The following is a 22,755-nucleotide window of genomic DNA, read 5'->3' as shown; positions in this document are numbered from 1 at the left end:
AGAGGGAGGGAATCAAGTTGACTCCAAGCCAAAGGCCAGGCGGAACAACTCTGTCTTACAGGCCCTGTGGAAAGAGATCAGATCCTGCAGGGTCCTGGTCTCATGAGGCAGAGCGTTCCACCAGACCGGAGCCAGAGGCCAATCTAACTTCCTTAGGGCCTGGGACCACTAAATTAATGAACGTTTATTTTATATTTGGGGCCTTTGAATTCTTAACTCTGAACTCTGGATTAATAACATTTTAGGAATCTTCCAGTACGGCTAATCCTATTGCTGGGTGGTATGGGGTTGGGGGCAGGTGAGATGGAGCTGCTTGGCAGGGGTGTGTTGTATGCAGAAAGCATGCGCTTCAATTCCCATGACCCACCTCCTTCAGTTACTGGTTTCTTGGGCTTGGGGCTAAATCCATGATGGGTCAGAGAAAAATGAGCGGCGGCAGGAACCAGTCAAAGCAAGGCAGATCTTAATTTCACTGTTGTGACAGAGTTTCTCACCTTACATGTTGCATGGAGGTGAGGAACCAAGACAAGTGTGTGTAAGAACTTTTAAAGATAATAATAATAATAATTTATTTTTTATACCCCCCCCCCTTCAATCTGGCTGGGTTTCCCTTAGCCCCAGAGGTTTTGGACTTTTTTGAGTCCACAGCTCCCTTGACCAACTACATTCCTTCTGTGAGGCTCCGGAGCCCAGCTATGTCTCCCCTTGCCAGCAGAGCTGGCAGCCTCTCGTCCTTTTTCTGACTCCTTCCATTGTGGAGTGTTCCTTCTTCTCCTCTCCCCTCTCCTTAGGAGTCCTCTGGACACCCGCAGCTGCCGCCCCTTCCCCAAAAAGAGGTGCCTCCTCACGCTGCCCCACGGGGGCCTGGGAAGTACCCCCTGGCCAGCTCCAGAGGCACCGGTCGCCTGGGGAGCTTGTAGCCAGGGGTGCTGCAACAAACAGCTGTGCAAACCTTTGGAGGCAGAGATGCAAGAAGGCATGGGGGGGGAGAAAGAGGGACAGAGGCCAGTGTTGCTCCCAGCACCCTTGACCAAGCACCCTTGACCATCATTCAAGGCACCAAAGGGTGCCACAGCACCCTGGTTGAAAACCGCTGCCCACCCAACAAGCATCATACATGCATCACAGAAAGAGGCAGTCTTGTCTCCTGGCTTGTCTCTTGTCATGATACCTGACAATGTTTGCTGGTTGCCCTTTCCTGACCAGTCTGAGCCTTTCCCTTGAAATGGTAAATACCTCAGTTCTTGAATCTATTGTCACAAATCTACCCCTATTTGTGTGAGATGTTTGCAGGCACATGCGCTAAACCCTGTCTGTGGTGCCTACCCCTTTTCCTAAATGATAAGACAAGGAGACCAGAGTATGGGTTCAAATTGGCCACAACTTTATTGAATTTCAGAAGTGGGAAACTTGGCACAGGCCTTGGCAGGTAACCCTCTCAGCCCACCTGGCTGAGGATATGCAGGCAGTTGAGGCCCAGTGAGAGGGGACTGCAAAGCGCAAACTTACACAGCATGCCCTTCCACTGACCTCGCCCGGGGAGTTTGACCAACATGCCGCCGCTCTAGGGCCAGGGACTCCCGGTTTGCCCTTTAACGGGCCCTGCAAGCACCACCGCATAGTGAGGGAGCATGAATGCATCCCCCCCCAACTTGATGTTAGACTAAAGGCTACCTTGCCAATGCCTAAAACTGCCACTCGAGGCCCTAAGACTGCTCTGAGATGCCAGGTTGGATATAAGCGCCATAAATGAGAAAAGAGAGAGACGCGTCGGCCTGTGAATGACCCCAGGCAGAAGGACTCGGACATAGAGGCAGAGGGAACCTGGATGCTTCAGGACGAAGTTGCTGTTAAGCACTGGACGCAGTGCCAAATGGAAAAGGTGAGTGGCCGTCTGCAAGATCTTACAGAGCTCATGAGATCTTGTGAGATTTCAAGATCTTGCTAGTGTTGTAAACAAGAATTGCCCTTTTCCCATATAGAGTCCTTACATAGGTTCCCTATTGGTAGGAGAAAATAACAGAGGCCAACCAAAGAATATTGAGAAGCAAAGCAGCTAGTAAGCTTAATCTTTATTGATCTGCTGCAACAGGGTCTCCACTCACACGCAGGAAAGGAGGAGGACCCAGAAAAATGGTGTGCAAGGCCTTATAAAGACTTTTGAAATTGGCACCCTGTAGATCAAGACCACCCCCAGAAACATCATACATACATCACAGAAGGGGTGTAACCTAAGACCACCCCTCAGATACATCATACCTACATCACAGAAAAGGCGGTCTAAACAGAAATTTAAATGTTGTTTATCTCTTGTCCTTGTTTATCTCCTGTCTGGCAGGTTACTTGATTGGATTGCCTGGGGAGCCTGGCCAGTCTTTTGTAGTGATAAATACTTAGTTCCTGGGCCAGGTCACAGGCTCACACCCTATTGCAACAGAGACATACCCTTAAGACAGGATTTGTGAAGGAAAAGACAATGGGGAGGCTTTTCCAGTTTGACTTTGCAGAAAAAACATTTGCTCAGTTTAGGAATCAAAATGGTTCCAGGTTGGCCCTCCCGTGCTGATCTATGTACGTGCCCGGTTGGTACACTCACGAACATTACCATATATCTAAGACCTCAAAATCCCTATCACACTAGCCCAATACTGCTATTAAACCAACTAGATTTAGTAGGATTATGCATAGGGTACTCTGAATAGTGACACCAGGGACCTAGAAGGTGCAGGGCTTGTCAGTCCAACCCCTGCACAGACCTTAAGGGAATTGGAACAATTGGGCCCTGTAGGCCACTCCTAAAGGGGCCCTCACACCAGGGCAAGCTAGATGGATTTTATTTATATCTATGAGATTTTGCAGACTTTGGCTGTGAACTGGGGCCCTACAAAAAAAACCTAAAGTTAGGCCCCACTTCTTCAAATTGGGCCCCCACTGGCTAGCCCTGAGTCTCATAGTTGCTGGGCCTGAGTTTCCTTGCCCTTGCATGAAGTCTTGGGTTTCCAATTTTGAGAGAGGGGAGACTGCGGCACTGGGGAGATGGCAGGCTGCTGAGGCCCCCTAGATTTAGAGACCCAAGTTGCCCTGCCCTCGCATGAAGTCTTGGGTTTGCAATTTTGGGAGGGGGGAGACTGCGGCACTGGGGAGATGGCAGGCTGCTGAGGCCCCCTAGATTTAGAGACCCAAGTTGCCCTGCCCTCGCATGAAGTCTTGGGTTTGCAATTTTGGGAGGGGGAGCTTGCCTGCTGGGGAGCGGGCAGGCTGGCCAGGCCCCCTAGATTTAGAGGCGCTAGGATTCAGCCTACTTAGCCTATACATAAATCTGGCACTGGCTATATCCTATACAGGAGCAGGGCCATCTTAACCATTGGCACTAGGGGTGCACGGCACCAGGACGCCGGGCTCTCAGAGACACCAGGCCGAGTCCGGGGCCGAGCATTGGAGTCCGGGGAAGAGCCGCCGACAGTCAAGCGGAGCAGAGCCCGTTGGAGTGCCACCGGCTCTTCTGCTGCAGGCGGCTCTTCCCCAGACTCCAACACTCACCCCTGAACTCACGCCGAGCCGCAACAGCAGAAGAGCCCATGGCTCCCCAACAGGCTCGGCTCTTGGCTCTTGCACCAGCTGCATGGCAGCAAACTGTTTTGGCGCTGCACCCAGAGTGCCGTGTAACGTTGTGATGGGATCTGCCGGGCGCCGACAGCACTGAAGGCAGGAGCAAAACCTGACAAATAGGAGCATACAGATCCTGTCTGGAGATGTTGCCTCTGATGCCGCTTGCATTCCCCATCGTTCTGCACTGGCACCCCATGTTGGACGGTGCTGGGAGCGTGCGCTGACAGCCAAGGAACCCGCAGCTTGGCACACACAACAGGATGCGTTGCACAGTGCCCACAATGTTACACGGCACTCCGGGTGCTTCACACGCAGCCAAAACAGTTAACTGCCATGCAGGAGGGGGCAGCAGGTGGACAGCATGGCGACTGTGCGTGCTGCCCGACATTTTGTCCCCCCCCCCAGCATGGAACCCACACACCCCTTCGTATACCCCTGTGCCTGGGGTGCTGGCACCCCTTTTGGTTGGCGCTGGGAGTTCCTGTTTCCCACAACCGTTCTAAAGGTAAAAAAACTATTTCTTTTAAAAAGCCAACAACTTTGGGGTCCCCCACCTCTTAAAAAAAGGTCAACAACAAACCTCTTCTGATCAGCAAGTCCTAGGCTCTGTGGTTTAACCCACGTCCCTAAAGTTAAGATACTGACAGGAATATTATCTGAGAAACCATAAACTTGTTAATGTTTGTAAAATACACTTGGTTTTTTGGTTCACTTTTAACAGCTGACTGGACTCAGTGTTTTACCAGAGAGTAACTGGTTGGTGGAGGGACGCGGGTGGCGCAGTGGGTAAAAGCCTCAGCGCCTAGGGCTTGCCGATCGAAAGGTCGGCGGTTCGAATCCCCGCGGTGGGGTGCGCTCCCGTTGCTCGGTCCCAGCGCCTGCCAACCTAGCAGTTCGAAAGCACCTCCGGGTGCAAGTAGATAAATAGGGACCGCTTTCTAGCGGGAAGGTAAACGGCGTTTCCGTGTGCAGCTCTGGCTCGCCAGAGCAGCGATGTCACACTGGCCACGTGACCCGGAAGTGTCTTCGGACAGCGCTGGCCCCCGGCCTCTTCAGTGAGATGGGCGCACAACCCCAGAGTCTGGCAAGACTGGCCCGTATGGGCAGGGGTACCTTTACCTTTACCTTTAACTGGTTGGTGGAAGCAGGGAAGCGAGCACAGTGGTGGCACAGGGATCAATAGACCGTTAAACGTCCGGGGACCCTGTGTGATCGCCACACCTCTGAACACCAGTTGCTGGAAATCAGGGAAGGAAAGGGCTCTTGTGCTCAGATCCTGTTTGCAGGTTTCCCAGAGGCACCAGGGACTAGATGAACCCTTGGCCTGATCCAGCAGACCCTTCTTACGTTAAGGCCTTTTAAAAAACACAATATAACAATGCAGCCTATTTCTGGATCGCACTCGCAGTGGGGAGCAGGCATTTGGTGATGTTGTAACAGTGCTTCACTTGTCAGCTGCCCTCTCTGGAGGGCACCCTCCTTGCTGCACCTCGCAAGCATCACCCTCTTGGCAGGAACATCAGGGAAATTTAGTGGGCAGCCCATGACAGGATTGGGGAGCACTTAACCCAGTGGAGAGGGTGGGCTCAAGGAGGGCACAGGCATGGCTTGGGTTCCTATAAGGGCCCTCACTTCCCTCAAGGATCTCCTTGAGGGCTCGTTGAAGCCTTCCCAGAAACCCAGGCCAGGACGTTGTGCTAACAAATACACCTAAGAACATGGGCATATCCAATTATGAAGTTGGTTGGATTCAGAAAAGCAAACACTTTACCTCTTTTCTTTTTTGTATAATTTTTTATTAAGTTTTTCTATTTCACGTTTTAGAATATTCATTCCAACAACCTTAAAATATCACTCACTTCCCTCCTTCTCTTTCCATGGTTCAGTTTGTTTCCCATAAATCCCTGCATATTTCAACCATTCAGTATTCCATTATTACATCCATCAAAACTTATTTACACTGTTGAATTTATCTTAATGCTGCCAATGTTTTTAAGTGTACACAATCCCCCCATATATTCAATAAACATTTTCCAATCTTCTTTAAACATATGTTCTTCTTGTACTCTTATTCTATAAGTAAAGTCTGCAAGCTATGCATATTCCATCTTCAGTTTAAGTTGCCATTCCTCACTCGTTTTCCATTTTACACTTTAAGGTAAAGGTAAAGGGACCCCTGACCATTAGGTCCAGTCGTGACTGACTCTGGGGTTGCGGCACTCATCTCCCTTTATTGGCCGAGGGAGCCAGCGTACAGCTTCATGTGACCAGCATGACTAAGCCGCTTCTGGCGAACCAGAGCAGCACGCAGAAACTCCGTTTACCTTCCCACCAGAGTGGTACCTATTTATCTACTTGCACTTTGATGTGCTTTCGAACTGCTAGATTGGCAGGAGCAGGGACCGAGCAACAGGAGATCACCCCGTCGCAGGGATTCGAACCGCCGACCTTCTGATCGGCAAGTCCTAGGCTCTGTGGTTTAACCCACAGCGCCACCCTCTTTCCAAATCCCTGAAAAAGTACTTGTGGACCCCTGGAATCTGCACCTTTGGAATTGCTTAGAGGGGCTGGTTGAGGAGCACAAGATCAAGGCCAGCAGTGAGAGCAGAAAGAGCAATTCAAATTCAAGAACAGGCTGCTGGATCAGACCAACGGCCCATCTAGTCCAGCAACCTGTTCTCACAGTGGCCAAGCAGATGTCCTAATGGGAAATCCATGAGCAGAATTTGATCACCAGAACACTTTTCCCTCCTGGGGTTTCCAGCAACTGGTATTCAGAAGCATTTACTGAGGCAGGGCATAGCCGTCATGCTTAGTAGCTGTTGGTAGCCGCTGCCCAGAGCCATCTTTCCTATTGGGACTACTGGTGCGTTGCGCCAGGGTGCTGGCCTCTCAGGGGTGCCCAGCGAGTGGGGGAGCTGCGTGGAACGACCTCCCCTTTCCCTGCACGCCCGCCAGCTGTGCCTCGTCAACCATCTGGCTGGCTGGCGGGGAATGGGGTAACTGTGCCCCTGAAGAACCAGGTGCGCAGCCTGGGAGTCATTCTGGACTCACAGCTGTCCATGGAAGCACAGGTCAATTCTGTGTCTAGGGCAGCTGTTTATCAGCTCCATCTGGTATGCAGGCTGAGACCCAATCTGCCCGCAGACTGTCTCGCCAGAGTGGTGCATGCTGTGGTTATCTCTCGCTTGGACTACTGCAATGCGCTCTACGTGGGGCTACCTTTGAAAGTGACTTGGAAACTCCAATTAATCCAGAATGCACCAGCTAAACTGGTGACTGGAAGTGGCCGCTGAAACCACATAATAAGACCTACATTGGCTCCCAGTTTCCAAGCACAATTCAAAGTGTTGGTGCTGACCTTTAAAGCCCTAAATGGCCTCGGTCCTGTATACCTGAAGGAGCATCTCCACCCCCATCGTTCTACCGGGACACTGAGGTCCAGCGCCGAGGGCCTTCTGGCGGTTCCCTCGCTGTGAGAAGTCAAGTTACAGGGAACCAGGCAGAGGGCCTTCTTGGTAGTGGCACCCGCCCTGTGCAACGCCCTCCCACCAGAAGTCAAAGAGAAAAACAACTACCAGACTTTTAGAAATCACCTGAAGGCAGCCCTGTTTAGGGAAGCTTTTAATGTTTAATAGATTATTGTATTTTAATATTTTGTTGGAAGCGGCCCAAAGTGGCTGGGGAAACCCAGCAGATGGACGGGGTATAAATAATAATAATAATAATAATAATAATAATTATTATTATTATTATTATTATTATTATTATTATTATCCCTGCAGAGGCTTAGGATGGAAGCTGCACCCCACCAACTATATGGCGATCCCTGCAGAGGCTTGGGAAAAGGTCGACAACTCTGGGAGGGATCCAGAGGGATCTTTGCACCACGGCAATGGATATGCTTAAGATGGCCCTGCCGCTGCCTCTGTGAATTTGTCCAATTTTTAAGAATCATTTTAATGTTGACTTTTAAATTGTTGTAACCTGCCCTGGGACCTTAGGGTGAAGGGTGGGTAATAAATTAAGGTAACATCACCATCAACAATAACTTCAGGGTTGCACCCCTCTGCTCCCTGGAATAAATAGAGAACCTGATCTCTGCTAAACAGTACAGAACCCTCCCTGGGAATAATGAAGAAACGTCAAAAGAATCATGCTGGACAAGAGGCATCAATGTGGAGACTTCAAATTGCTGGATTTCCAACTCCCATTTCCCCTCCTCATTGACTGTGCTGACGGAGGATGATGGGAGTTGGAGTCCAACCGAGAGCAAGTGGAGTAATCCATATGACCTACTCCTGAGACTGGAGGCTCCCTGGCCCAAAGGCTCATGGGAGGAGGCTGGCTTATTAATTTATTCATTTACTTATATTACATTTCTAGCCCATCTTTTTCTCCAAGAGCTCAAGGTGACGTCCATAGTTCTCCCCGTCATTTAATCCCCACAGCAACCCTGTGAGGTAGGTTAGGCTGAGAGGCAGTGACAGGCCTTCAAGGTCACCCAGTGAGTTTCATGGCCAAGGGGAGATTTGAACCCTGGTCTTTCTCGCAAGTCCAAGTCCGGCACACTAACTGCCACACCACCACGGTTTCTCAAATGATTTCGAAATGATTACTTTGAACATTTCAATCTCTTCAAGAAAGAGCTGGTCAAGGACGTGAAAAGAGGGCACCTTAACCATGAGTAGATATGTTCGTCATGAGGACAAGGTGGCCCCATCATGAGGACCTCACTTAAGTCCTCAGGAGACCAATGTTTGCAGTTCTCTAAACCACAAGGGCTCTGTTCCTGGGGACAAGGGTCCTTTGAGGTGGCTTAATGGCAAGGACCTCTCTGGCCACTTCTGTGGAACTCGGCTTTGAAGTATGAAGGGCTGGTGGTGGAGAACTAGGTTCTCACAACCCAAAAGCCAAGGGAAGGCCTGGCTCTCAGCCAGGCCAGCAGCCTGGAGGACTCACAGCCCACCTGGGTCACTGCCCCTCTAGGCCGCCACATATCTATCTATCTATATATATCTGACATGCTCCCTTCAGAGAGCAGGCTGGGAGCAGGGATTACAGACAGAGTCAGGCTATGGAGATCAAGGAGACGATGGAAATTGTCACGCAAGAAGCTCTGCTCCGAGCACCAACAGTGGTGAGTCCCTCCCTGCATTGAGATGGGAGTCTTTTCTTTCTTTCTTTCTTTCTTTCTTTCTTTCTTTCTTTCTTTCTTTCTTTCTTTCTTTCTTTCTTTCTTATTACGTACGTTCTGAAAATAAATATTCTGATTTTTAGCACTTTGTAGGCTGTTGCATATGCGTGGGATCATGCTTATTATTATCTGAATTCTTCAAAACAACTACTTTATTTCTTAAGCTGCAAATGTAACAAGACGATGGTGACGATAGAAACAATAAAAACATTCCATCAATCCTAATTTAAATGTATACGTTTATCTAGGCAGCTCATATGTCCAAAAAGGTATCTAATCAAGACTGAGAACTAAATACCTCATTGGAGATGCTACCTATTTATATTTTTATTGGGTTTTGCAAGATAAATGAAACCACGCATCACATTTTACAAACAATAACACTTGCACCCACTTACAAGGGAGTAATCCCCACTGAACTCACTGGGACTTGCACCTCTGTAGGCATGTACAGGTTTGTGCAGCTAGGGACTCAGGAAATACCGTATTTTTCGCTCTATAAGACGCACCAGACCATAAGACGCACCTAGTTTTTGGAGGAGGAAAACAAGAAAAAAAATATTCTGAATCTCAGAAGCTAGAACAACAAGAGGGATCACTGCGCAGCGAAAGCAGCAATCCCTCTTGCTCTTCTGGCTTCTAGGATAGCTGCGCAGCCTGCATTCGCCCCATAAGACGCACACACATTTCCCCTTACTTTTTAGGAGGGAAAAAGTCTTATAGAGTCTTATAGAGCAAAAAATACGGTACTTGATCTTGGCTGAGGATTGTGCAAAACTGTGTTGCAATATCTCGTATTCATTCCACCCATTTCTACAGTACCAGGGGGCCTCCAGACATCCTTTTCATTTCACAGTCGTGATGATTTGTGCTCATGATGCTTCCCGGGTGGTCACACACAATCCCACTTTCAATACTGTGACGTGCCACTCCAATCTCTGAGCGGTGAGACAATCCAGGGTTTCCACGTGCCTACCCAGGTTTAGCTTCCTTGGAATGAAGGTCAGGCAAAGACTGTGGTGCCTTTAGGATATATGGTTTTATTTACATCTGAGCAGAAGACATTCACACCCAAACAGATCTTGCATCTCCTTTAGCCCCAGCCTTGGATCCAGTACAGAACAAGCAGGGCTCTGTGCCGCCAGTTCCCAGCCTGCTCCCAGATCATCTCTCTCTCTCTCTCTCTCTCTCTCTCTCTCTCTCTCTCTCACACACACACACACACACACACACACACACACACATACACACACACACACACACACAGAAAACCTGGCTCATTCTTTTGAGATGCTGATGAAGACCCTCAAGTTTCCACCTATGGCCATATTGTCTTACAATAAACCAGTTTCATGAGATTTTGAATAAATGTGCAACTAATCGTTGCTGTTTGAATTTTATTGTGTTATTTTCTTCCTTAGTGGTTAATATAAACAGTTATGTTCAATCAATCAACCCTTATGGGCATACAGAGAAGGCTGGAATATATGAATCGAAACATAAAATTGGCATCTGTTCACAGGAGGAGATGCTTTAAGATAAAACTATACAGGCTTAGTAAGGTTAAAAAGTACCATTCAGGTCTTATGAAGACGTAGTTTCAATACGTGGGTAGGCAAACTAAGGCCTGGGGGCCGGATCCGGCCCAATCGGCCCAATTGCCTTCTAAATCCGGCCCGCGGATGGTCCAGAAATCAGCGTGTTTTTACATGAGTAGCATGTGTCCTTTTATTTAAAATGCATCTCTGGGTTATTTGTGGGGCATAGGAATTCATTCATATCCCCCCCCAATATAGTCCGGCCCCCCACAAGGTCTGAGGGACAGTGGACCGGCCCCCTTCTCCAAAAGTTTGCTGATCCCTGGTCTAGACTGACACACACTCCAACCCAAGTTGGCATTTATTTGGGATTTGTGAAGCACCTGAAAACAAGTCTCTGCATGTATCACACCCAGTTCTGGTGAGAGCCAGTGTGGTGTAGTGGTTCAGAGCGGTGGACTTGTAATCTGGTGAACCGGGTTCGCTTCCCCGCTCCTCCACATGCAGCTGCTGGGTGACCTTGGGCTAGTCACACTTCTCTGAAGTCTCTCAGCCCCACTCACCTCACAGAGTGTTTGTTGTGGGGGAGGAAGGGAAAGGAGAATGTTCGCCGCTTTGAGACTCCTTCAGGTTGTGATAAAGCGGGATATCAAATCCAAACTCGTCTTCTTCTTCTTCTTCTCTCCCCCTCTGCAAGGACTACCATGCCCTGGACCCGGAGTTTGTGGGCTGCCCCTGCTGCGGCTGCTGCGACTGCTGTGGCTGTGACTGCTGCGGCTCCTGCCCCACCTGCTGCGGCTGCTGCCCCAACTGCTGCCCCAGCTGCTGCCCCCCCAGCTGCGCCTGCTGCTGCCGCTGGTGCTGCTGCCTGCCCAGGCTCCTGCTCCACCTGCCCAAGATGCCCAGCTGCCCCGTGCACATCAAGAGGCTCCTGATCATCGTGGTGATCGTCGTCCTCATCGTGGTGATCATCGTGGGGGCTCTCCTGATGGGCCTCTACGTCACCCAGGTGCACACGGAGGCGGTGAGCAGAGCGAGGATGCCATGGGACATTTGGGGCAGGTGTTGTGGGACACCAACCAGCATGGCCAACGTTCAGGGGTGGTGAAGTTTTACAGGGGGTTGACCTAGGTGACCCTCCAACTCTACAATTCTGTGGTTCTAGGCTAGGCATAGGCAAACTCGCCCTCCAGATGTTTTGGGACTACAACTCCCATCATCCCTAACTAGCAGGACCAGTGGTGGGAATTGTAGTCCTCCCAAAACATCTGGAGTTTGTCTATAACTGTTCTAGGCTGTAGTACCAATAAGATCAGGATGAGGAAAGGTGTGAAATGAGCAGAGCCTAGGACAAAATGTTGCAGCGTGGTGTGTTCCTGTTTGAGGCTCCAGCCAGCCATGACCTTTTCCAGGATATTCCATTACATATCCTCCCCTGGTTTTCTGCCTGCCTGTCCTCCAACCAGCAGCGAAAATGCAGTGTCCGCTAAGCATGCTTAGTTCCTACCCACCGGGGGGGGATCATAGCTCCACAAACTGTGGAGTTCTCCAAGTTTGATGATACTTCCAGCTATTGGGCATGGATCATAATCTTTTCGCTACAGAAGTCTAGGCCCTTGGTCAGTGAGTTTGCTAAGGATTGGGGCCCGCAGGAAGGCAGGGGATGCTACTCCTGGGAGTAGTTGTTGCTGGAAAGAAGGGGGAACAAGACACCTCTTGTTAACACACTCCATCACTTGCAGGTTTTGCAGATGACCATTGAGGGCCTGGAAGGAGGAGACTCGCAGCTGAACCTCTCTGTCAATATGGAAGAAGCGGCCACTTTCTACGTCAAGGACCAGACTAACGATCCAGCCACAGTCATTTATGACTTCAGCAAGGTGAGGGGCAACTGGCAAGTGAGTTGTGCCACATCTACACTGCACCAGGGTATAGCCGCATCAGGCTGTTTATACTTTGCTTCTGAATGCTCAAAAGTCAAGCCACCATTCGCCACCCCACAGCATTTGCCTCCTGAGGCCATCACCTCACTTTGCCCAATGATAGGGCCAACCCAGGCTGGGTGGGAGCCATATTCACAAATTCATGTGAGAGAATTTTAAGGAGAGTTTTACCTGGCAACTTTTAGCTTTAGCACAGAGGGATTTTACAGTCTGAGCTGACCTAGAAAACGAAGCCACCTTCCTTACAGACATTGCCTTTTTTTTTCTTTCTTTCATTTTGGTGGCAGGACTCATTGGTACAGAGTACTGGCACACACACACCCCTTTTTTTTTGCTGTCCATGGTAGTCATTTTGACCTAGCACCCACAGTATTTTTATCAAGGTGTGAGTACAACCAACACCTCCATTTTTTTAAAAAAAGAAGAGCACACCCATTTCCATGCCATCTGTACCCAAACCTGAAAACTGGTATAAGAACCTAAGACAGGCATCCCCAACCTCCAGATGTTTTGGACTACAATTCCCATCGTCCCTGACCACTGGTCCTGTTAGCTAGGGATCATGGGAGTTGTAGGCCAAAATATCTGGAGGGCTGCAGGTTGGGGGTGCCTGACCTAAGAAGAGGCTGCTGGATCAGGCCAAGGGCCCATCTAATCCATCATCCTCCCCCCCCTCCATCCCGCTTTATATTTTTAATAACAATCTCAAAGTGGTTTACAGCATATTAGATCAGGGGTCAGCGCCTCGGGCCGGTGTCTCCAGCGCCAATCGCACAGTGGGCCAAAGGGCAGGGGAGCGAGTGCCCATACGCTATTTCCAGCGCACTTCCGGGTCAGAGGAGCACCGGAAATAGCTTGTGCGCATGTGCATGGGCCTCCTCCAACCCGGATGTGCACCGGAAATAACGCTTGCGCATGCGCAAATAACGCATGCGCACAAGCTATTTCCGGTGCTCCTCCGACCCAAAAGTGGGCAGCCGTGCAGCACAGTGCCAGTAAGAGTGGGCAGCGGCAGCGGATGGTGGGGGTCGCTGCGGGCCGGATAAATGAGTCCGTCGGGCCTTATCCAGCCCACGGGCCTTAGTTTGGGGACCCCTGTATTAGATCAATCAATCAATAGCTGATGTTCCTCCGGCCTCATGAGCAGCCTCTTCAATACGGCTGGATGGGTCTGGGTCACAGTGTGTCACAGTAACCAACCAGATGCCCCAAAAGGAAACCCACAAGTAGGATTCAATCACAAGAGTGATTTCCCTTCCTGTGGTTTCCGGCAACTGGTATTCAGAAGCATTGTTGCCTCTGACTGTGGAGGCAGAGCAGAGAGATCCTGGCTAGGAGCCATCGATAGCCCTCTCCTCCTCCATGAATTAGTCTAACCAGCTTTTAAAGCCATCCATGTTGGTGGCCATAACTGCCTCCTGTGGGAGGGAGTTCCATAGTTTAACTTTGCACTAAGAAGCACTTTCTTTTATGTGTCCTGAAACTTCCATCATCCAGTTTCATTGGACGCCCGCAAATTCTAGTGCTATGAGGGAGAAAAGCTTTTCTTGTCAACAGATGCCTTGGCATCTAACTGTGTACATACTGCAGAATATATTTTATAAATATATATATAATTTTTATCAGTTTTTCAACATATAATTTTCAACAATAATTAAACGTACTTTTACATCTTATACAATTTTTTACTTCCCTTAATCACATCTGAAAATTTTCCAATCTATTCTATTCACTTAATTTACATTTCTTATTTTCACTATTACTTTTAAATCTCATAACTAATATCTCTTTTCTTTCTCTTCTTTGCAATATTTCATATATTTCTCCTTACAAAACTTCTTGTAGTCCTACTAGCATAATTTGTTGATTACAGTTGCTTTCCAAATAATTTGTATGTTTCTTCCAATCTTCTGTAAATCTCTGGTCTTGCAGGTTTCGAATCCTTCCTGTCATTTTATCCATTAATTTTGTCTGCCATTCTTCTTTCGTCGGTATTTCTTCTTGCTTCCATTTTGCATTACCCAGTGTAATACCTTTGATATTCTGCAGAAGCAATGGAAGCATACTGAAGAATATCAAAGGTATTACACTGGGTGATGACATATAACTGAAAGTACCTGCTCTGTCTGCTCCCAGTTGCTGATTGGCTACAAACCTTGGCCCGGACAAGCCTGCTATGTCACCAAGATGGACAAGGAGAACATCCAAGGCCTGGACACGATCCTCAAGGAATTCCAGGTGAGGGCAGGAACCTTCTGAAGGCGGAAGTGGTTTGAAGAAGAGCAGTGGCTACTCCATTTGGGCAAGGGGGCCCCTGCCCCACAAAACTCAGCCAGCCCTTACTCGCTTCCCCCTAACTGACAACCAGGCCAGCGGGGTAGACCTGTCTGTCCATTTCCTTTGTCTCAGTATTGCCCTTTGTAGAACTCAGCAGGGAAGAGGAGGGGTGTGTGGACAGAAGTGGGAGGAGTCTGCTTTGCCGGTCGTTGGCTCTAGCGCCACCTGCTGCTGGCCTCCCTGCCTTCCGCCCCATTAGTTCCAAGGAGCACCAGCCACCGCTGGGTTAGGAACTCTTGGACCTCCTCATCCAAAAGTCTTTGTGGGTTGAGGGTGGCAAACGCACGGTAGGCAGATGATGAGCAGACGGTGGTGGAGTCAGAGACTCACTCGCTTCTTCTTCCACGGGACTCTTCTTACGAAGGAGGGCAAAGCAGTTGCAGTAGTTCATGTACTGGTGACTTCAAGACTGGACTACTGCAGTGCGCTCTATGTGGTGCTTCCTGTGGCGATCACACAGGGTCCCCGGATGTTTCACCATCTATTGATCCCTGTGCCACCACTTTGTTTCTCGCTGGCACCACCCAGGCCCTACCTGGTACAATATTGAGTCCAGTCAGGGTTAAAGGTAAAGGTAAAGGGACCCCTGACCATTAGGCCCAGTCGTGGCCAACTCTGGGGTTGCAGTTTGAATCCCCGCGACGGGGTGAGCTCCCATTGCTCGGTCCCTGCTCCTGCCAACCTAGCAGTTTGAAAGCACGTCAAAGTGCAAGTAGATAAATAGGTACCGCTCTGGCGGGAAGGTAAACGGCATTTTCGTGCGCTGCTCTGGTTCGCCAGAAATGGCTTAGTCATGCTGGCCACATGACCCGGAAGCTGTACGCCGGCTCCCTCGGCCAATAAAGCGAGATGAGCGTCGCAACCCCAGAGTCGGCCACGACTGGACCTAATGGTCCCTTTACTTTTATCCAGATGTGTAGAAAATTGGTGCAAGTTTTCATCTGCCCATTTTTACTTTAACTTTTCAGAAGTCTTATGTTATTGCTGTAAAATTTTCCTTCATCATAATTTTATTGTTTTATCTTTTTTTCTAAACCTCTTTGAGGTGTTATTATTATCTATTTATTTATTTCATTAAATTTATACACTGCTTGATTGTTAAACAGAAAAAGCTCAAAGTGGTTTACAAAAAAAAGATAAAATAGTAAAATCAAGAAAAAGAGTCACAACCCTTCTTTAAAACTTGCAAAAGTTAAAATACTCACCTGTAGGACTATAAATCATTTAATGTGTTAATGCAAATGGAATTCATTAAAATTGCAGGGTTTGTTATTCTGACCGGAGTGTAAAGGAAATTTGTAAGATTTTGGAACGAGAACTATAGTAAATCATCAAATCATCAAACCATCACACCGGAGGCCACCTAAATTATATAATTTGGCTTTTGAATTATTGTTATTTTTAATGGTATTATCATTTGGCATTGTTATAATGTGGCTTTTATTGGATTATTGTAATTGAAAACTAATAAGATTTAAAAAAAAGGTTTAAATACTAAAACAGATTAGCATTACCTCAACTTTCTAAGCAACTGGGTGGGCTTGTCGAAACAGGATTTTTTTTTAGCAAGCACCAAAAAGAGTACATTTATTCATAAAATACAAAATAACCTCTCCTGTCTTCTAGACTGCTCTGAGGGAGAAGGAGGCATTCCTGACAACTCTGGTTGATCGCTCCATCCTGGGCACCACATTTAACATCCTCTGCAGTCATGTTCCAGTCTTTCAGACATAGTGAGGTGAGTGATGAAGAAAGGTGTGAATTAGAGATTAGAGATACTCAGAAATTGAGGAGGAGTTATAACTTCATGCCCTAGCAGCTTCCACCGAGACACACTAGTGCTGTGCTGCAAATTTCTCTGACCCTTTCCTGTTTTTAACCATTTCTCTGTTAACAAGAAAGGAAACAGATCCAAGGGGAGAGAAAATGTCAGTGAAAATCTTGAGTGAGGGGTGCAGGGTTTGGGGTCAAGCTTTCCTCCTTTCTGTGTCAGCACAGAAATTGTGAGTGTCCCTTGGGTCGTCCTACAAATGATCCTACCCATGGCCTGTGCTTCGTCCACCTCCTTGGCTGCCCTCTTCTGGGCCTCTGTTTTGGATCAGGAAATGTAGGCACCAGCGGCTGTGAAAACAGGAGGCTGGACTAGATGGGCCATTGGCCTGACTCAACAGGACTGTTTTACTGTATTTTTTGCTCTATAAGACTCACTTTTTCCCTCCTAAAAAGTAAGGGGAAATGTGTGTGCGTCTTATGGAGTGAATACAGGCTGCGCAGCTATCCCAGAAGCCAGAACAGCAAGAGGGATCACTGTTTTCGCTGCGCAGCGATCCCTCTTGCTGTTCTGGCTTCTGAGATTCAGAATATTTTTTTCCCCTTGTTTTCCTCCTCCAAAAACTAGGTGCGTCTTATGGTCTGGTGCGTCTTATAGAGCGAAAAATACGGTACTTTCTTATGCCTTGCAGGTGCATGCTGGAAGGGCTTCAACTCTCCGGAGAATTGCAAGAATGCTGCTTCCCTTGGACTCCCTTTGTACAGAGCTCAATCTCAGGTGGCTTTCTGGGTTTTTGCTTCAGGAGCGATCACACAGCTAATTCTGTAAGAGATTTGACCTATGGTGGTTTTGGACATTATTGAGGGGCACAGAGGCAGGAAAGTGGCTTCCTGGGTTTCTGCTGGGGGTGGGGGAATTAATCTGGTTCACTCTGCATTTGAATAGGAACCCGCTCAGTTCTCACAGAATCCAAAACAGCCTTTGAAATCTGCACTTCTCTGAAGTTTGCAAGGAAATTCTCCAGCCAAGATGTGCACACAAAAATATATATCTGTGGCTTAGGAGAAAAGGCGTATTAAAAAATGTTCTGTTGTTGTTTAGTCGTTTAGTCGTGTCTGACTCTTCGTGACCCCATGGACCAGAGCACGCCAGGCACTCCTGTCTTCCACTGCCTCCCGCAGTTTGGTCAAACTCATGCTGGTAGCTTTGAGAACACTGTCCCACCATCTCGTCCTCTGTCGTCCCCTTCTCCTTGTGCCCTCCATCTTTCCCAACATCAGGGTCTTTTCCAGGGAGTCTTCTCTTCTCATGAGGTGGCCAAAATATTGGAGCCTCAGCTTCAAGATCTGTCCTTCCAGTGAGCACTCAGGGCTGATTTCCTTCAGAATGGAGAGGTTTGATCTTCTTGCAGGTTTTTTTTTTTTTTGCTTTTTTTGGTGCAAATAACATACAAGAATGCATTATATTAGGAGAAATTGCTTGCAATGATGTGTATATTGAGCAAAATTGCATTAAAATTGTGTGTATATGGGGAAATGCCCATTAAAACGGTGATGAGATTTTGTGAGGCCCCTTTAAAAAAATAATTTAAAAGGCTGCAAACTGATGTGGAAATGGGGAGAACTGAACTTCAGATTAAATATGGGAAACCAATACTGACAGATACATTCGTCCAGAGTTCATGCCTATTATTAACACCTCAAGCTGGGACCACAAAGGTAGTCCTGAGCACGGGGGGGGGGGGGGTGAGCCCCCTAGATTGCAGGCTCACTGGTGCAGTTATGAATTTCAGTGGCCACGCCAACATGCCCAGGTGCTTGCTCTCTCTCTTTCAGGGCCCAGGGCTCCCCTCCCTCTTCTTGCTCTTATCTGGACAGCAGAAAGCCTAGCTTGCTCTTGCCAATGCTGCCTGGCATAATTAGCATCCAGACCCACTGCCTCACATAGGGGAGGGATGTCTCTGCATGTGGGGTAGGAGAGAGAGAGAGAGAGAGAGAGAGAGAGAGAGAGAGAGAGAGAGAGAGGAATTCAGAAAGAAGCTGGAGCTTTCCCCCAAGTTCCTCATCTCCCCAGGTTATTATCACGTCTGGTAGGACACAAGCAAAAATGGGAAAGCACTTAAATAAATGATAGCTGCCCAATTTACACTAACCCAAAGTGGCAGCTGTAGAGTTTCAGGAAGTGGTGAATAATAGATTGTTACGGGTTATTGCCTCCTTGCAGGCAGCTGATCTGAGAAGAGGCAAGATCCAGGAGAAAGAGTTAGCTGTCGCGTGGAAGAGGGGGGCAATTGACGGTTCCATCCTCCTTCTCAAGTCTTGGTTGTCCCAAGACGTCAATCATGGGGAGGTTTGGCCGAGCGCATTTTCCTTTGAACTAGCTTCCCTCAAATTCTGGTGCCCTCAAGGAGCTTTGGGACCCCCAGCACCACATGGCCATGATCCCTGGGGCTGGTGCGAGTTGTAATCCAAAACATTTGGAGGGCACCAGGTTGGGGAAGGCAGCGCCAGAGGAAAATGAAAGCTGTGGCTAGAAGCAACCTCTAAGAATACCCCAATGCTGGCCCTTCACATCAGGCACCTGGGATGCTGTTTTCAGCAGAGCTTACCTTAAAGAGCTCAGTGGGGAGCACACACAGGAACAACCCCCTAAGTCATCTTCCAAGTCTTCCGGTTTGAAGTTTCCACACAGACCCATCGACCAAAGAGAGCTGAAATGGTGCAACGATTTCAGTGTCTGACTGGAATCACCTGGGAGACCAGGGTTCGAATCCCCACTCAAACATGTGGCTCACTTTGGGGGCCTGCCTTTCAGCCTAACCTACCTCACAGGGTTGTTGTGGGGACTAAATGAGTGAGGGGAGAGGCGAGGCGCGTACACCACCTTGAGGGCCTTGGACGGAAAAGGTGAGATATCGATGTAATAAATAATAGAAAACCAGGACTGCCCGGAATATCCCATGGCACATCCCGAACTGTACATTCAGTTCTTGTGGGACATGAGCTGGACACCCCCCTCTTGCTCAGTGCTCAAATTATTAGATCAAATCTATGCTGTCAGGTGGGTCATGGGTGGCACTGTGGGTTAAACCACAGAGCCTAGGACTTGCCGATCAGAAGGTTGGCGGTTCGAATCCCCTAGACGGGGTGAGCTCCCGTTGCTCTCTCCCAGCTCCTGCCAACCTAGGAGTTTGAAAGCACGTTCGAAAGCACTTCCCGGCAGGAAGGTAAACAGCATATCCATGCGCTGCTCTGGTTTGCCAGAAGCGGCTTAGTCATGCTGGCCACATGACCCAGAAGCTGTACGCTGGCTCCCTCAGCCACTAAAGTGAAATGAGCGCCGCAACCCCAGAGTCGGTCACGACTGGACCTAACGGTCAGGGGTCCCTTTACCTTTTATGCTTTCAGGTGCCATAAGAAAGCTGCAGAGATAGCGTAGGATAGTACACACCCCAGAAATGATCTCTTTCAGCTTCTGCCCTCTGGAAGAAGGTATAGGGGTTATAAAGACCAGGACTAACCGCCTGAGAAACAGTTTCTACGCAAATGCAATTCTGGTTCTAAATGCAGTATAAGGAGTCTCTATAGTATATTGTATTTTAAAATGGGGTTTCAGAGTTTTTAGGAGTTTTTGAATGTTTTATGTAGATTTCCAATTTCATTGTTCTGTATGGGACAATGACAATAAAGATATCGTATACCGTATTTTTTTGCTCTATAACACTCACTTTTTCCCTCCTAAAAAGTAAGGGGAAATGTGTCTGCGTCTTATGGAGCGAATGCAGGCTGCGCAGCTATTCCAGAAGCCAGAACAGCAAGAGGGATCGCTGCTTTCGCTGCGCAGCGATCCCTCTTGTTGTTCTGGCTTCTGAGATTCAGAATATTTTTTTCTTGTTTTCCTCCTCCAAAAACTAGGTGCGTCTTATGGTCTGGTGCATCTTATAGAGCGAAAAATACGGTATATTGCAAAGGGTTGGTTTGTCCTCAGTTAAGCCCACAGGCTCCAACCTCCCATTCCTGCTTCTCCCACCAGAGACCTACCTAAGATGTGGGGTGGAAGCCCTCTATGGCCTCTATGTGCTGCCCTTGTGGGACAGGATGAACCTAAACTGCCTTCAGTGACCTTTGCTTGGCCTCATTAATTGACTGCCGGTTAGCCCTGGCCTGGAAATGGAAAGAGCATACAGTAAATTCCTTTTCTGTCCAAATTTGCTTGGGGACTTGCTTTGCTCCACCTGCAGAGGGCGCCCTCGTGCATGCAATTCGCTTGCAAAAAAAAAACCCCTCCGTTGCAGATTATCCTCACCGCTTTCATAACGTAGCTATTTACATGGAAAGTTTGTGACTTTGCTATTTTGTTTGGATTGAGAGTTACTTTCAATAAAAGCATTTGCACCTGCTGCCCTGAACGAAGTTGCTTTATTACAATGTGCAGTGGGCAGAGATTAGGGTTGCATTGTCCCAACACACCAGCACCTATAAATAAAAATTAGGCTGTTTCTGTGACTGATCCTGTTGAGGCTGACAAGAGAAGCAAACAAACAGAAAAGGGACACATTTATTTGGAGCAAAAGTAGCCGTTTGATTATTAAATCCAACCATTTATTTCCTTAAAAACAGCAAAATAAAGTGAATTACAGGGGTGCAGATATTTGCAAATATGTCATAATTCTTCTATTAAAATTATGCCGCCACAGAAAACCCAGAAGAGAAATATCCCACCAGGCCCCCAGTCAAACGATATTTGCACACCTCAGCGGGTTGCAACATAAGCTGCACCCCTATATAAAAGCACCATTCAGCACCTGAAAGAAGAAGCCCTCAGTATCATCAGCAATGGTGCTGAGCATCTGATTGGTGCAGACAGGGGGGGCTGCAGTCGGTTATCACCCCCCGCATTCCTTGTGAGCAGCATTAATGCCAAGGAGCGGTTTTCCAAAGCCCAGAAAAACAGCAGGACTTCTGTTCCCACCTGAGCCCTGCATAGACTCTCTTTTCAAAACTATGCAGGGGATTGGACTGCATGATCCTTCCAGCTCCACAGTTCTGTGATTATATGAACACCTCCCTTAATAGCATACAGGGAACATGGGCTGTTATTTTATGTTTGGACCAGGCATGGTCAAACTTGGCCTGCCAGATGTTTTGGGACTACAACTCCCATCACCCTTAGCTAACAGGACCAGTAGTCAGGGATGATGGGAACTGTAGTCCCAAAAACATCTGCAGGGCAAAGTTTGGCCATGCCTGGTTTAGAACATTTGAAAGGAGCAGGGAGGAACCTCTGGCCCGAGGTGACACCACTGTCCCTGGTCCTTAACCTCCTTGGGCGATTTGGCCTGTGCCCTGGAACTCTGGCCAGGCCTCTTGATCGCCTGCACAGAGAGATGGGCTTTGGAAAGTCCTCTAATTGGACTACTTAACCAAGCCTGGTTTAAAGAAGGGAGGGGGAGGAGGGGGAGGCAAGTGGGGCCTTGAAGTGGCCATCACATTCACCCGGTGCTATACCAGCTGCACTGGCTCCCGGTGGGGTACAGGATCAGGTTTAAGGTGCTGGTTTTAACCTTTAAAGCCCTATATGGCCTAGAACCCTCGTACCTACGGGACCGCCTCTCCTGGTATGTCCCACAGAGGACCTTACGGTCTTCAAACAAAAACATCTTGAAGGTCCCAGGCCACAGAGAGGTTAGGCTGGCCTCAACCAGAGCCAGGGCTTTTTCGGCTGTGGCTCAGATCTGGTGGAATGCTCCGTCACAAGAGACTAGGGTCCCGCGGGACTTGACATCTTTCCGCAGGGCCTGCAAGACAGAGCTGTTCCACCAGGCCTTTGGCCAAGGCACAGCCTTCGGTAATCCTCGCAAAACTCTAGCCCAATAGTTGCCATTAATTAGATTTTGAATTGAATTTAGAATGAATTGATTTTAGAATGTGTATCATTTTATTGTTGTTAGCCGCTCTGAGCCCGGGTTCGGCTGGGGAGGGTGGGATATAAATAAAATTATATTATTATTATTATTATTATTATTATTATTATTATTATTATCCAGGTCACCAGAGGGAGGTGTTCTGCAGAGCTTTGCTGCCCGTCCCTCTCTTCCCTAAGAAGCTGGGGAGACCAGCAGCAGAGCTAGTTGGCCCCTTATGGGATTCTCCTCGAGTTGCCCGCTTCACCCAGCCTCATGGGAGTGTGGGGTTGATGTGTTGCAGTTGCGCAAGGAAAGGGAGTGAGAGAGGCCTCTCTTGGGCACCCTCCCCTTTGATGCAAGGGATTCTCCACCCGTTTTAAAGCTTCTACCTTCACCGGGGTGGCCCCTCCAATTACGCCGCCTGAGGCCAAAGAGAAAGGTCTGCTCTGCTGCCG

At 48.4% G+C, this 22,755-nt stretch overlaps 1 protein-coding gene and 1 long non-coding RNA gene across 3 annotated transcripts; both read left to right on the top strand.

Moving 5' to 3' along the window:
* Positions 1-8,598: 8,598 nt before the first annotated feature.
* On the top strand, positions 8,599-17,370 carry LOC309376311 (surfactant protein C-like). Of its 2 annotated transcripts, none has more exons than XM_081922588.1 (6): positions 8,599-8,749; positions 11,042-11,368; positions 12,087-12,224; positions 14,424-14,525; positions 16,251-16,362; positions 17,087-17,370. In XM_081922588.1, the coding sequence occupies exons 1-5, from the start codon at positions 8,687-8,689 to the stop codon at positions 16,356-16,358; spliced, it is 738 nt and encodes a 245-aa protein (XP_081778714.1). In that variant the 5' UTR covers positions 8,599-8,686; the 3' UTR covers positions 16,359-16,362; positions 17,087-17,370. The 2 variants fall into 2 exon arrangements, with proteins under 2 accessions (XP_081778714.1, XP_081778715.1); XM_081922589.1 differs by having other exon boundaries at positions 8,601-8,749; positions 16,260-16,362.
* A 428-nt stretch (positions 17,371-17,798) lies between these two features.
* On the top strand, positions 17,799-20,794 carry LOC309376332. The gene is made up of 2 exons (XR_014171164.1): positions 17,799-19,455; positions 19,803-20,794. It is a non-coding gene; the product is annotated as an uncharacterized lncRNA (long non-coding RNA).
* Positions 20,795-22,755: the final 1,961 nt, after the last annotated feature.

This window comes from Podarcis melisellensis (assembly GCF_964234715.1).
Source record: "Podarcis melisellensis genome assembly, chromosome: 8".
In the NCBI taxonomy this organism is placed as follows: domain Eukaryota; kingdom Metazoa; phylum Chordata; class Lepidosauria; order Squamata; family Lacertidae; genus Podarcis; species Podarcis melisellensis.
The sequence above is the reverse complement of the archived record's forward strand: the minus strand, read 5'-3'. Positions and strand labels throughout refer to the sequence as shown.

Excerpts from the sequence above, each read along its gene's own strand:
- LOC309376311 (XM_081922588.1), top strand. The coding sequence starts at position 8,687 with ATGGAGATCAAGGAGACGATGGAAATTGTCACGCAAGAAGCTCTGCTC. Across the intron at positions 8,750-11,041 it reads TGCTCCGAGCACCAACAGTG|GACTACCATGCCCTGGACCC; the intron begins GTGAGTCCCTCC and ends CCCCTCTGCAAG. Across the intron at positions 11,369-12,086 it reads CCCAGGTGCACACGGAGGCG|GTTTTGCAGATGACCATTGA; the intron begins GTGAGCAGAGCG and ends CATCACTTGCAG.